The sequence below is a fragment of the Salmo trutta genome, chromosome 15 (genome assembly GCF_901001165.1).
Source record: "Salmo trutta chromosome 15, fSalTru1.1, whole genome shotgun sequence".
In the NCBI taxonomy this organism is placed as follows: domain Eukaryota; kingdom Metazoa; phylum Chordata; class Actinopteri; order Salmoniformes; family Salmonidae; genus Salmo; species Salmo trutta.
In genome coordinates, this window is record NC_042971.1 from 19,271,745 (window position 1) to 19,286,490 (window position 14,746).

The following is a 14,746-nucleotide window of genomic DNA, read 5'->3' on the forward strand; positions in this document are numbered from 1 at the left end:
CTGTATATGTATGCGAATGGACCCCTGAAAGATTATTCTCATACATTCTCAGAAATGTGAAGTGGAAGATATTGTCATCCCTTTATTAATGTTGCCATTCTGTGTAAATTATTTTTATTGTATGTGTGCATATGTTCTTATAAATCTTATACATTTATATTGTACATTTTTATATGCTATTTTCTTTCTGTTTCACCGCGTGAATGTAAAATGTTGGACCATTAACATAGTTTATTGTTATTAACCACTAGGTGGCTCAGTTGGGGGAAGGGAAGCTGATTCTAGATCTGTACCTAGGCAAAACTGTACCCTGGCGCTGTACGGTATACAGGGTTGGTGTACTTTCTACTGTATCTTTCCAGGAAGAACCAAATGGTTAACTACTTCCATGTTGCATAACAACACATTTTGTGTAAAGCACCTGCAAGTACAGTTTGAAATTCCAGTTCTCTCTAATAATTTGAGAATTATCTAAATGTAATTCAAACCAGCTATACAGTGGACACCAATGTGGTGCTGGCTTGTATAGTGACTGTGTGGCTATAGATAGGCAATACTTTATAAAAACATTTACACATGAAATGCATTAATTTCTGATTTAATCAAGTGCAATGTATATTAGAAAAACTCTAAACATCTAGCCAACATTGATATAAAGACATTTGCTTATCAAAAGTTTCAGTCTACACTCTTAGTTCTATATAGTGCTTTCAGCATGCCTATCTTATTACTCAAATGTGGGTTCACTTACAGTATTACAGTTGACTTACAGTGGCATATTAATATCTGTGTCACTCCTTGTTGAAGGACACAGTGCAGTATCCCAAGTCAGACAATTGTTAGCGAAATATTACATAAACATGCATTAAATAATGGTAATCAAGGCTCATGTAGTATCTGTTTGCATAGTTTGGCTTAAGTCCAGATCTTCAGCCCTACAGAAAGAATGTACTTCCTGTTGTGGCTTCAACCTCTCATGGAAACAAGAAACATCCAAGCCCCTTTGCTCCCCCTTTCCTCACTCAATTTTAAGCAGAGGCGGCTCCAGAGGGCCTTGCCGGTTCTGACACACCCTCACTAGACCTAGCACCACCATGAAACAATTGATAAGTACATACATGTACACCAAGCATCCCTACGCAACGACCAAGCTACCCCAGTGACAATTATTGGTGCCGCCACTGATATTAAGACATATGGCGACATAACATATGAATTTATGCCACAACCAACTATGGATAGGTTATCCACTTTCCACTTCTGTAAACCTGTGATCTGGATGTTCCATTAATTTTGAATTGTTTATATCAATAATGCAGCTTTAGGAATGGGAAAATGCAATTGTATCTTTTCTGTCATAAGGTTTTTTTTTTATCTGGTTATCAGCTATATATCAACTTTCTTACACTCAGTACGGGAACCTAAATTAGTGAGACATTTGCATACTGCAAGAGTAATCTAATGTGGAATTATTACAATGTTCCCAATTCCCATTTATTTAGAAAGACATTCAGATTTTTCCTCATGCATGTATAGGGGTGTCTACACAATCTATGGTATACATTTGAATATGGATGTAGCTCAATTTACTCAATCTACCCGTTTGACCTGCTACATTCACAACTCATCATTTACCACCGCTAAGTCTAGGTTCATTTGTTGACTAAACATTACTAACCATGAGACATCCCTTCAACAAGATCTTTCGCCACCCATTGCATTACACCCAATTGGAAATTAGCATTTTTGCATAAGCATGTAATAGGCTAACCACATCCTTGACACTCAGGGCCACAATATAGACTAGACACTGACAAATTACCACAATCTATCAATGTTGTGCCACAGCCATTGAGATGCCTGAGGCGATGATTGTTGAGTGCTTCAAAGGGTATTGATGATGGACCAGTGCACATTTAACTTGATTTTTTATTTAACTAGGCAAGTCAGTTATTAAGAACAAATACTTATTTACAATGACGGCCTACCTCGGCCAACGCTGGGCCAATTGTGCGCCGCCCTATGGGACTCCCAATCACGACCGGATATGGTTCAGCCTGGATTCGAACCAGGGACTGTAGTGTCGCCTCTTGCACTGAGATGCAGTGCCTTAGACATGGCACCACTCGAGAGCCCACACTAAATCACTATGGCACTAAATCACATTCAATTTATAGGTGTAACTGATTGAGAGTTGTTCAAATGTCTCTGCTTAAAATACTTTTTTCTTTTACCATAAATATTGCAAAATATAAGATAGGGCAAGGCTACTTATAGTTGTCATTTCCAAATATCCAGTAGACCTACTTTTCAATAAGTTTCCCTTATACAGGTCTGTGTATTTAGACTGTATGGTATTATAACAGTAGGCAGTGTAATTACAATGTTATTATATTGTCAGTTCATTATCTCAATTGTATGTATATTTGGAAATCCTTAAGTGTGAGTTACAAAAAAAGTATATTGTAATTATTGTAAATCGTATTAGGGACAGTGCTATAGCCTATTGCTAAGTGGGATCTAATTTAATGAATTTTCAGGAAAGATAACAATTTCCCAGTGATTCAGCACCAGGTGCACAGAAATTCCTGTAAGCAAAATTGAACAACTGGACTAATGAATAATCTGGATAAATTATTATAGTCAATCCTACTTTCTCTTACACCTTAAATATACAAAATATGCAACTATTTATGAATGCCTTCCAAGCCGGCCACAACATTGTTGGCCTTCTTCTATTCACAACTCTCTCAGCAACAGCGTCCACTTCCTTAGCTCTTTGTTTGGTTGAGCCAGCGAAAGGGGAGGCTACAGAGGCAATAAAAGAGGCCAAAAATCCATTGCGCCCCCAAGCGAAACATTGAAAACCTCCTCAGCTTCTGTGTTCAATACGCCACATGTGCGACTGACTGCGTACTGGTCAACGTTTTTAAGAGTCAATTTATGCTTCATCCGAAAATGTGTTCGGAGGCGCCGTATGGATGGTGTGACGCACCCGCGGAGGCCAAATTGAGCTCTGTTCCGCATCACTGTGTGCCTCTCAAATTGTGTAACAATGTGTAGGACTCCGTATAGCTCCGCATTTACATGATTGGTTGATGGTAGGTGAGGGCGGGAGGTCCTGTATAAACACAAACTCACTTCCTTGACAACTTCCTTCACAACAGCTCTGCGCTGCGCGACGAAGCGCAAGAACTATGAGTGCCGTGACTTCTGTAGAGGCTATCACCGTACGTAAACGCTGCACGACCAATGCAGACTACAGATTGACCATACAGCGCCTTTAAGAGTCGTGGACGGGAATCGAAGCTGCATGATTGCATGCGAGTTGCTGATGCTGCGTTGCACACCAAAACCGCAAACAAGAAGGCAGACCGAGGACTTGGCATATTGTTACGTTGTTGTTTCTGTTTGCTATGAGAAAACAATCACATTTTGTTTCTGAAAACAATCTAATTTTGTTTCTGAAAGTCGCATTTTGAAATTAAACCGGCATCTCAGTCGCCTGAAATAGCCAAATGCGGCTCGCATCCTATCACACTCTCCCTTTCAGCTCCAGCTCAGCATCCATATTTTTTGTGCATCCCGGTGTTGGTGTATAGGGAGTGGCAACCTTCTGATAAATCAACCGATCAGCGCACCCCTCTCCTATAGGAAAAACAAATACGTTTATGCGTAAATTGTACATTAAAAGGTAAGCGTTTCTTTCATGCATATTTATCGGGATTTGTTGAGCTGAAGTAGAAATGCACACCACGCTGTAATTGGTATAACAATAGGTCAATAGGTTGTATGTGATTGGATGCGCATTCTGTTTCCCTAGCACAGAAATATCAATTCGCAATATAATTGTGTAAACAATGTATCCAACAAGCTTAGCAATGACAATGTATCACTCAATATCCTAATGGTCCTTGATGCTTAGAACATCAAATTGTAATATTGTAGCCAAGCTTAGCCCTACTGCACTGTCATATATATATATACAAAAGTATGTGGACACCCCTTCAAATTAGTGGATTCGGCTATTTCAGTCCCACTCGTTGATGACAGGTGTATAAATTCGAGCACATGCAATCTCCATATATAAACATTGGTAGTAGAATGGCCTTATTGAAGCACTCAAATCAAATTTTATTGGTCACATACACATGGTTAGCAGATGTTAATGTGAGTGTAGCGAAATGCTTGTGCTTCTAGTTCCGACCATGCAGTAACATCTAACAAGTAATCTAACAATTTCACAACAACTACCTTATACACACAAGTGTAAAGGAATGAATAAGAATATGTACACATAAATATATGGATGAGCGATGGCCGAACGGCATAGGCAAGAAGCAGTAGATGGTATAGAGTACAGTATATACATATGAGATGAGTCATGTAGGGTATGTAGACATTATATAAAGTGGCATTGTTTAAAGTGACTAGTGATACATTTATTACATCCAATTTTTAATTATTAAAGTGGCTAGAGATTTGAGTCAGTATGTTGGCAGCAGCCACTCAATGTTAGTGATGGCTGATTAACAGTCTGATGGCCTTGAGATAGAAGCTGTTTTTCAGTTTCTCGGTCCCAGCTTTGATGCACCTGTACTGACCTCGCCTTCTGGATGATAGCGGGGTAAACAGGCAGTGGCTCGGGTGGTTGTTGTCCTTGATGAGGACAACAATGGAGCAGTTGCCGTACCAGGCAGTGATACAGCCCGACAGGATGCTCTCGATTGTGCATCTGTAAAAGTTTGTGAGTGTTTTTGGTGACAAGCCAAATTTCTTCAGCCTCCTGAGGTTGAAGAGGCGCTGTTGCGCCTTCTTCACCATGCTGTCTGTGTGGGTGGACCATTTCAGTTTGTCCGTGATGTGTACGCTGAGGAACTTAAAACTTTCCACCTTCTCCACTACTGTCCTGTTGATGTGGATAGGGGGGTGCTCCCTCTGCTGTTTCCTGAAGTCCACGATCATCTCCTTTGTTTTGTTGACGTTGAGTGTGAGGTTATTTTCCTGACACCACACTCAGAGGGCCCTCACCTCCTCCCTGTAGGCTGTCTCGTCGTTGTTGGTAATCAAGCCTACCACTGTAGTGTCGTCTGCAAACTTGATGATTGAGTTGGAGGTGTGCATGGCCACGCAGTCATAGGTGAACAGGGAGTACAGGAGAGGGCTGAGAACGCACCCTTGTGGGGCCCCAGTGTTGAGGATCAGCCGGGTAGAGATGTTGTTTTCTACCCTCACCACCTGGGGGCGGCCTGTCAGAAAGTCCAGGACCCAGTTGCACAGGGCGGGGTCGAGACCCAGGGTCTTGAGCTTAATGGCGAGTTTGGAGGGTACTATGGTGTTAAATGCTGAGCTGTAATCGATGAACAACATTCTTACATAGGTATTCCTCTTGTCCAGATGGGTTAGGGCAGTGTGATTGCGTTGTCTGTGGACCTATTGGGGCGGTAAGAAAATTGGAGTGGGTCTAGGGTGTCGGGTAGGGTGGAGGTGATGTGATCCTTGACTAGTTTCACAAAGCACTTCATGATGACGGAAGTGAGTGCTACGGGGCGATAGTCGTTTATCTCAGTTACCTTAGCTTTCTTGGGAACAGGAACAATGGTCACTCTCTTGAAGCATGTGGGAACAACAGACTGGGATAGGGATTGATTGAATATGTCCGTAAACACCCTAGCCAGCTGGTCTGCGGGCTCTGAGGACGTGGCTAGGGATGTCGTCTGGGCCGGCAGCCTTGTGAGGGTTAACACGTTTAAATGTTTTACTCACGTTGGCTGCGGTGAAGGAGAGCCCGCATGTTTTGGTAGCGGGTCGTGTCAGTGGCACTGTATTGTCCTCAAAGCGAGCAAAGAAGTTGTTTAGTTTGTCTGGGAGCAAGACGTCGTTTTCCGCGATGGGGCTGGTTTTCTTTTTGTAATCCGTGATTGACTGTAGACCCTGCCACATATGTCTCGTGTCTGAGCCATTGAATTGCGACTCTACTTTGTCTCTATACTGACTCTTAGCTTGTTTGATTGCCTTGCAGAGGGAATAGCTACACTGTGTGTATTTGGTCATGTTTCCGGTCACCTTGCCATGATTAAAAGCAGTGGTTCGCGCTTTCAGTTTTGCGCGAATGCTGCCATCAATCCACGGTTTCTGGTTGGGGAAGGTTTTAATAGTCACCGTGGGTACAACATCAGTGATGTACTTGCTAATAAACTCGCTCACCGAATCAGCGTATACATCAATGTTGTTGTCTGAGGCTATCCGGGAACATATCCCAGTCCACGTGATCGAAGCAATCTTGAAGCGTGGAGTCAAATTGGTCGGACCAGCGTTGAACAGACCTGAGCAGGGGTGTTTCCTGTTTTAGTTTCTGTCTATAGGCTGGGAGCAACAAAATGGAGTCGTGGTCAGATTTGCCGAAAGGAGGGCGAGGGAGGGCTTTGTATGCGTCGCGGAAGTTAGAGTAGCAATGATCCAGAATTTTGCCAGCCCGGGTCGCGCATTCGATATGCTGATAAAATTTAGGGAGCCTTGTTTTCAGATTAGCCTTGTTAAAATCCCCAGCTACAATAATTTCAGCCTCAGGATATGTGGTTTCCAGTTTACATAGAGTCCAATGAAGTTCTTTTAGGGCTGTCGAGGTATCTGCTTGTGGGGGATATACATGCCTATGATTATAATCGAAGAGAATTCTCTTGGTAGATAATGTGGTCGACATTTGATTGTAAGGAATTCTAGGTCAGGTGAACAAAAGGACTTGAGTTCCTGTACGTTGTTATGGTCACACCATGACTCGTTAATCATAAGGCATACACCCCTGCCCTTCTTCTTACCAGAGAGATGTTTGTTTCTGTCGGCGCGATGCGTGAAGAAACCGGGTGGCTGTACTGACTCTGATAACGTATCCCGAGTGAGCATTGTTTCCGTGCAACAGAGAATGTTACAATCTCTGATGTCACTTTGGAAGGCAACCCTTGCTCTAATTTCGTCTACCTTGTTGTCAAGAGACTGGACATTGGCGAGTAGAATACTCGGGAGCGGTGAGCAATGTGCCCGTCTACGGAGCCTGACCAGAAGACCGCTCGGTCTGCCCCTTCTGCGGCGCTGTTGTTTTGGGTCGCCTACTGGGATCCGATCCATTGTCCTGGATGGTGGTCCACACAGAGGATCCGCTTCGGGAAAGTCATATTCCTGGTCGTAATGTTGGTAAGTTGACGTGGCTCTTATATCCAATAGTTCTTCCCGGCTGTACGTAATAAGACTTAAGATTTCCTGGGTTAACAGTGTAAGAAATAATACATAAAAAAACAAAATACTGTATTGTTTCCTAAGAACACGTAGCGAGGTGACCATCTCTGTCGGCGCCATCCTAGTGGCTTTCAACGTGGCACCATTATAGGATGCCACCTTTCTGACAAGTCAGTTCATCAAATTTCTGCTAGAGCTTCCCCGGTCAACTGTAAGTGCTGTTATTGTGAAGTGGAAACAGTCAGCGCAAAGTGATTGGCCACACAAGCTCACAGAATAGAACGACAAGTGCTGAAGCATGTTGCAGGTAAAAAATAGTCTATCCCCGGTTACAACACTCACTACCGAGTTCCAAACTGCCTCTGGAAGCAACGTCAACACAAGAACTGTCCTTCGGGAGCTTCATGAAATTAGTTTACATGGCTGAGCAGCCGCACACAAGCCTAAGATCACCATGTGCAATGCCAAGCATTGGCTGGAGTGGTGTAAATCTCTCCACCATTAGACTCTGGAGCAGTGGAAACGCGTTCTCAAATTTACACTTCACACTTCACCAAATGGTATTCACACTTCACCGTATGGCATTCCGATGGACGAATCTGGGTTTGGCGGATGCCAGTTGCACGCTACCTGCCCGAATGCATAGTGCCAACTGTAAAGTTTGGTGGAGGAGGAATAAAGGTCTGAGGCTGTTTTTCATGGTTCAGGCTAGGCTTAGTTTCGGTAATGGGAAATCTTAATGCTACAGCATACAATGACATTCTAGACGATTCTGTGCTTCGAACTTTGTGGCAAAAGTTTGGGAAAGGCCCTTTCCTGTTTTAGCATGACAATTCCCCCATGCACAAAGCGAAGTCCATACAGAAATGGTTTGTCGAGATCGTTGTGGAAGAATTTGACTGGCCTGCACAGAGCCCTGACCTCAACCCCATCAAACACCATTGTGATGAATTGGAACTCTGACTGCGAGCCAAGCCTAATCGCACAACATCAGTGCCTGACCTCACTAATGCTCTTGTGACTGAATGGAAGCAAATCCCCACAGCAATGTTCCAACATCTAGTGGGAAGCTTTCTCAGAAGAGTGGAAGCTGTTATAGCAGCAAAGGGGGACTAACTCCATATTAATGCCCATGATTTTGGAATGAGATGTTTGACGAGCATGTGTGTCCACATACTTTTGGTCATGTAGTGTATATAGGCTACAAAGTAGCAACTTTGTATTGTCAAGAATATAGCCCCTAGCAGAGCTGTCATAAAACTGCCCTGAGGAAATATTCTGAAAGCATATACAGGACTATTGCATAAAATAACCTATGAATTGATGTTGATACATGAGTCGACTGAATGGTGCTGATGATACTGTAAAAGCATCTTTGCATTTTGTCAGTCGTCTTATCTCGAAACCTGCATAAGTGCGACGTGGTGCTAGAACAGTGATGTAACATTGTCATGAATTACATATTATGGTTGGAGAGATGTTATTTGTCTTGTAGGCCATGCATGCAATTGGGAATGCAGCTGATCAGATCTCAGAGTGTGTGGGCAGAGCCTAGTGCAATGAAGTCCTCTCATAGACATGTGATGCTATGGCACTGGTATAAGGCCACCCTAACCCTAACAGAAGTCTAATAACCACTATTATAACCACAATTCTATAAATAGCCCTAGGATATAAGACCAAATGTCTCTTTTTCTGTCAGTGAAAATTCTTGAAATACAAACTTTAGCTTTGAGGCAAAACGGGAAGCTCTTTTTGTGAAAGTGAACACATTTAAGTCCCTGTGCATTAATTCACCAACAACACACTTGAAACTATACATTTGACTTACTAAGGCCCATTGGCCAGAGTTCAGGAGAATCAACAACATAGATGATTGACCAAAATCAGAAATAGGGCCTATTGTTTTATTATCTATAGTTAAAAAAAAATTTTTTTAAAGGAACCACTCAATTATTTAAATATGTAGGCCTTTACAGTAGTACAGTATAGGCTATACTTGCTACACCTTGACATGGCTTAAGTTTTAAAAGGGCTGGAGATCTCAACAAGAAACCCAGCTAGTACAGAATGTTCCTGTAATGTTTCTATGAACCGAATTGTCCTTTACAGATGGATAAAGCTAGCGTCGTCACTAATACACTTTGATGCTTCCACTCCTCTCCACAGCTAAAATGGAGAGAGATTGCCACCATTCCGATTTCTAGTGCCTCAAACCGAAAGCCTTGATAGGGACTTTCTCATCCCTGCACATCTCCCCTGTACATGATGAACATGCTGAAGTCCAGTGGACTGAAGATCCCTGGCAGGGGCCCAAAGCACTCCCCTGGCCCCGTGGGACGAACTTCTGGTGGGGGATCTGCTTCCGGCACTGTGGGCCATAAAGACAGTAAGTCACTTCTTCACACTTCAAGACTTCCTCTAGACTCTCAGGAAGAGAGCGGATTTTCTATCACTTAATTAGGCTATCAATCATGGTGGCATTTCATCATTGGAAGTGACCAGCGATTCCTTGATTGTTGTTATTGATTGTTTGTTTGTTATCAGGGCCCTGAGTTTTTCCTGGTCAGCTCATGTTGTCAGAAAAAACTCGGGGCACTAGGTACAGTATTATGCTTTAGGTCAGAGTTTTAAAAACTTTTTGGGTTACTGTAGCCCCAATCACATTTTGCTTTGTCCGAAGTACCCCTTCATGTGCAACTGATCATTAGGCCTGTGTTCTTATGAGTCTTCTCAAGTACCCCTTGTGGATATGCCAGGTGCCCTTAGGGGTATTGGCACCTCAGGTTGAGAATCACTGTTGTAGGAGATTTTGTTGTGATTCACGGAGATGACATCTTAGTACTAAACCATATTTGTCTACCACCATGACAAATCCGAAACCTACTCTCCATCTACCCAGGTGTTGACAGTGTGTAAAGCCAACAGAAATAGGACACTTACGTTATTCCCGGTATTAGATCACATAACAAGCCCAGACCCTAGGCAGGATGATGTTTATTGTCATGAGTCTCATCCTGGGCAGAACTGAGCAATTTCCCCTTAAATAGGCCAGCTGTGAAGTCAAAATTGGCTATATTGTAAAAATTAGCCGTTTAAAAAAAAAAAAGCTTTAGGGTTAGCAGTGTGGTTAGGTTTACAGTTAGATTTTATGACTTTGTGGCTGTGCGAGCTACTGACCACTCTGTAGAACTGCCTCCAGAACAAGAGTCATGACGAAAAACGCTAACCTTGCACAGCTTTCTGCAAAATTACAGCTAGACTCTCCCTCCCAGCTGCACTCAGCTGATATTAGCCTACAGGAGGCCAAACACTGTCTGGGGGAGTCTGGGCTGCTTCTGCTGTCTTGTTATTTGCATTAGCCTGTATGGGAGAGTTCAATCAGAGGCAGCCGTGTCATGGTTTAAGTTGACGGTGGAATGTTGTGAGCAAAGGAAAGGAAAGAGAAAAACACAGGAAGTACAGTCGTGGGTAAATGAGAATCAGGCATTGCAGTAATGCCTTTGACAGTGTATATTTTTTTTATTTTTTTTTTGTTCCTCCTTCAAAAGGACTATTTTGCAGTGCAGTGTTAGTGTATGTTGTAAGTATAACTACCAATAATCTATGTACAATTAACTATCAATAGATAGATATTTTAAGGGATGTAGGACTAATAGTGTTATTTGAATTCCTTCTCAATTATCCAAATTCAATAAAGTCATGTGAATTATCTTAGTTATTGAATGTTGGTAAAATGCCTCTCTCCATGCACAGTTTTGTAACACAATATTAATATATGTTGTAAGCAATATTAGCAATGCTTTATTTATATAAAAAGGAAGTATTTTTAAATCGGTAGAGGTAGGACTTAGTATATCGGCCTACTTCAAGTCCCTCTCAGTTACCTGAACAAACAAAACAATGCCATTGAATTATCTTATTTATTGAATGTCCCCATTTCTCAAGCGCCCTTACGGAGGAGGCCCCCTTACGCATGCATCCATAAGCCAACATTACAACATCTACAACAGCTGCATAGGCCGCAATGTCACTCTTTAAGACAGTTTTCAACACCTGGAACCATGGCTCCACAGCAAAAAAAATCCAAACTTAGTCTCTATAATATTTTTCTAGATCAGGGTCATTTCAGGAACAGCTGGTAGTCATAGTAATTTACCTAATCCTACTAACTGACTGTCATCTTTTCCCACATCAGTGTTCATCAACTGCCTGCCTGCAGTGCACACAGAGAATCAGGTTTGGGCTATTGAGTGAATAGCTGTTTGGTCATCAAATTTCCATTTGTGTACTAAAAGCCCTGCTCTAATTTCCTTTTTAGTTCAAGATCATTGCCATTGTTTCTGTCGTTGATTGGTGATATAATACAGTACATACTCTTCCCTTTATTGAGGTCCAATTGATTTGATAATAAGCAGGCAGGCCTAGATAATGTCCTCTTGTTGTCCTGTCCCTATGTTCATCCTCCTTGGATTTCAATACCAAAAGGCTACTTTTTCCATTTAGAAATATATTGTGATTACAGTGAGGGGAAAAAGTATTTGATCCCCTGCTGATTTTGTACGTTTGCCTACTGACAAAGAAATGATCAGTCTATTATTTTGGTGGAAGGTTTATTTGAACAGTCAGAGACAGAATAACAACAAAAAAATCCAGAAAAACGCATGGACAAAAATGTTATAAATTGATTTGCATTTTAATGAGGATAATAAGTATTTGACCCCTCTGCAAAACATGACTTAGTACTTGGTGGCAAAATCCTTGTTGGCAATCACAGAGGTCAGACATTTCTTGTAGTTGGCCACCAGGTTTGCACACATCTCAGGAGGGATTTTGTCCCACTCCTCTTTGCAGATCTTCTAGTCATTAAGGTTTCGAGGCTGACGTTTGGCAACTGGCTAGGCCACTCCAGGACCTTAATGTGCTCCTTCTTGAGCCACTCATTGGCCGTTGCCTTGGCCATGTGTTTTGGGTCATTGTCATGCTGGAATACCCATCCATGACCCATTTTCAATGCCCTGGCTGAGGGAAGGATGTTCTCACCCAAGATTTGACGGTACATGGCCCCCGTCCATCGTCCCTTTGATGCGATGAAGTTGTCCTGTCCCCTTAGCAAAAAAACATCCCCAAAGCATAATGTTTCCACCTCCATGTTTGACGGTGGGGATGGTGTTCTTGGGATCATAGTCAGCATTCCTCCTCCTCCTCCAAACACGGCGAGTTGAGTTGATGCCAAAGAGCTCCATTTTGGTCTCATCTGACCACAACACTTTCACCCAGTTGACCTCTGAATCATTCAGATGTTCATTGGCAAACTTCAGACGGGCATGTATATGTGCTTTCTTGAGCAGGGGGACCTTGCGGGTGCTGCAGGATTTCAGTCCTTCACGGCGTAGTGTGTTACCAATTGTTTTCTTGGTGACTATGGTCCCAGCTGCCTTGAGATCATTGACAAGATCCTCCCGTGGGCTGATTCCTCACCGTTCTCATGATCATTGCAACTCCACGAGGTGAGATCTTGCATGGAGCCCCAGGCCGAGGGAGATTGACAGTTCTTTTGTGTTTTTTCCATTTGCGAATAATCACACTAACTGTTGTCACCTTCTCACCAAGCTGCTTGGCGATGGTCTTGTAGCCCATTCCAGCCTTGTGTAGGTCTACAATGTTGACATTGTTGACAACTTCACTTATTGGACTTAAGTCTCTGAAAGCTTTCAGTTCTCAGAGAGAGAGAGAGGGGCAGAGAGAGATAGAGAGGGAGAGAGCAAGGGAAGAGAGAGTGAGGGAGAGGGAGGGGGTGTTCTAAGGAGTTGTGGTGGGGTGATTGTTTAGGGCTGGTTTGAATAGTTGGATTCAGATGGTGGTGGGAGGTGGCTAGGCACAATAGTGAAAGTGAGGCCTGTGTTCTTGCTCTTCCTCCTGCCCGCCTCATTTTCCCCTCGATCTTCCGTTGCCCCGGCAACCCAGCCACTTGGACTAGCACTGCGCCTGTCTTTTTTGGTGCATGCTTGTTTGTCTGGCTGGAACTTGTAGAGGGAGAAGGGGGTGGGTAGAGTTCTTCTCTGTGTTGGCCCAGTGATGTGGCACAGGGCCATGGTGTTGACAAAGCTCACACATATGATACACACAACATGCACAAGCAGGAGCATGCTCACACACCCATACCCCCTGCAACTGCACATACTACATACAGCACCTGCTACTGCACACACTTTATTACTTCACACATACACACCAACACAAACATACTGCATAGTACACACACATTACCTACGCAAGCACACACATGACCTCACAGGACATTGTCCTCATTATCATGTGGCCGATGTGCAAAGCTTTGTTTGGTAAAAAAAAGTATCTGTGTTTTGGAGGTATAATAACTTGAAATATGAAGGGTACAAGTGACTTTCATCGTCCCATTATAAATCACTTTATTTGGGGTTAAAATGACATTTTAATGTACACTAGCAATTGAAAATCGTAGGCTATGCCCTTTTCTATAAGAGTCCCAAATATAGTGGAAGTTCAGATTTAATAGGCCTTTTCAAACACACATTAGTTATGGCCAGAAAGAGTAGCTGTTGGAAGCAGGGGCAGTGTCCCAAATGGCTCCATATTCCCCAAATAGTGCACTACTTTTGACCAGAGCCCTATGGGTCCTTGTCAAAAGTAGCACTGCACTACATAGGGAATAGGTTGTCATTTGGGATGTATACAAGGTTTCATCCAGCATATCCTAGTCTTTGTCAAGAAAGACTAGAGTTTGATTTATCAGTGCTGCTTGAACCTAATCTCCACACAAGCTAGATACTGATGTTTTTCCTCCTTAGATACCTGCTGAAACACCCATTACACTTATGATTAACACTCATTACACTTAAAAGTGTTTATTTTGTGTTCACATCAAAATACAGTTGCCTTAATGACATTGTTTGATTTTGTTTTGTTTAATGTACAACATTATTGTATTCTGTAACCCATCAAGATTGATGTTATAATCACTCTTCATTCATGCAATTACAGTGTATAGATTTCTAATGAATTAACGTAAAACACATTGTACAAAACAAAATGTTTTCTAAGTGGTGAATGTTACATTCCTGCGGGGGAACATACAAGACAGTGCCTTCAGAAAGTATTCACACCCCTTGACTTTTTGTTGTGCTACAAGGTTGGATTAAAATGGATTTAATTATCTTTTTTTTTCAACGATCTATACAAAATACTCTAATGTCAAAGTGGAAGAAACGTAAAAAAAAAAAAATACTAATATATCTTGATGACATTAGTATTCAACCCCCTGAGTCAATACATGTTAGAATCACCTATGGCAGCGATTACAGCTGTGAGTCTTTCTGTGTCAGTCTCTTAAGAGCTTTGCACACCTGGATTGTACAATATTTGCACATTATTATTTTTTAATTCTTCAAGATCTATCAAGTTGGTTGTTGATCATTGCTAGACAGCCATTTTCAAGTATTGCCATAGATTTTCAAGCCAATTTAAGTCCAAA

General features: G+C 42.3%; 1 protein-coding gene across 4 annotated transcripts in view; it reads left to right on the plus strand.

The window, feature by feature from the left end:
* The first annotated feature begins 3,162 nt into the window (after positions 1 to 3,162).
* Positions 3,163 to 14,746, plus strand: part of LOC115148593 (CAP-Gly domain-containing linker protein 2) — an 83,353-nt gene continuing 71,769 nt past the window's right edge. For all 4 annotated transcript variants that reach the window (XM_029690624.1, XM_029690625.1, XM_029690626.1 and 1 more), the window contains exons 1-2: positions 3,163 to 3,694; positions 9,403 to 9,622. In XM_029690624.1, coding sequence (XP_029546484.1) covers positions 9,499 to 9,622 — 124 coding nt within the window. In that variant the 5' untranslated portion in view covers positions 3,163 to 3,694; positions 9,403 to 9,498. The remainder of the gene's footprint in view (positions 3,695 to 9,402; positions 9,623 to 14,746) is intronic.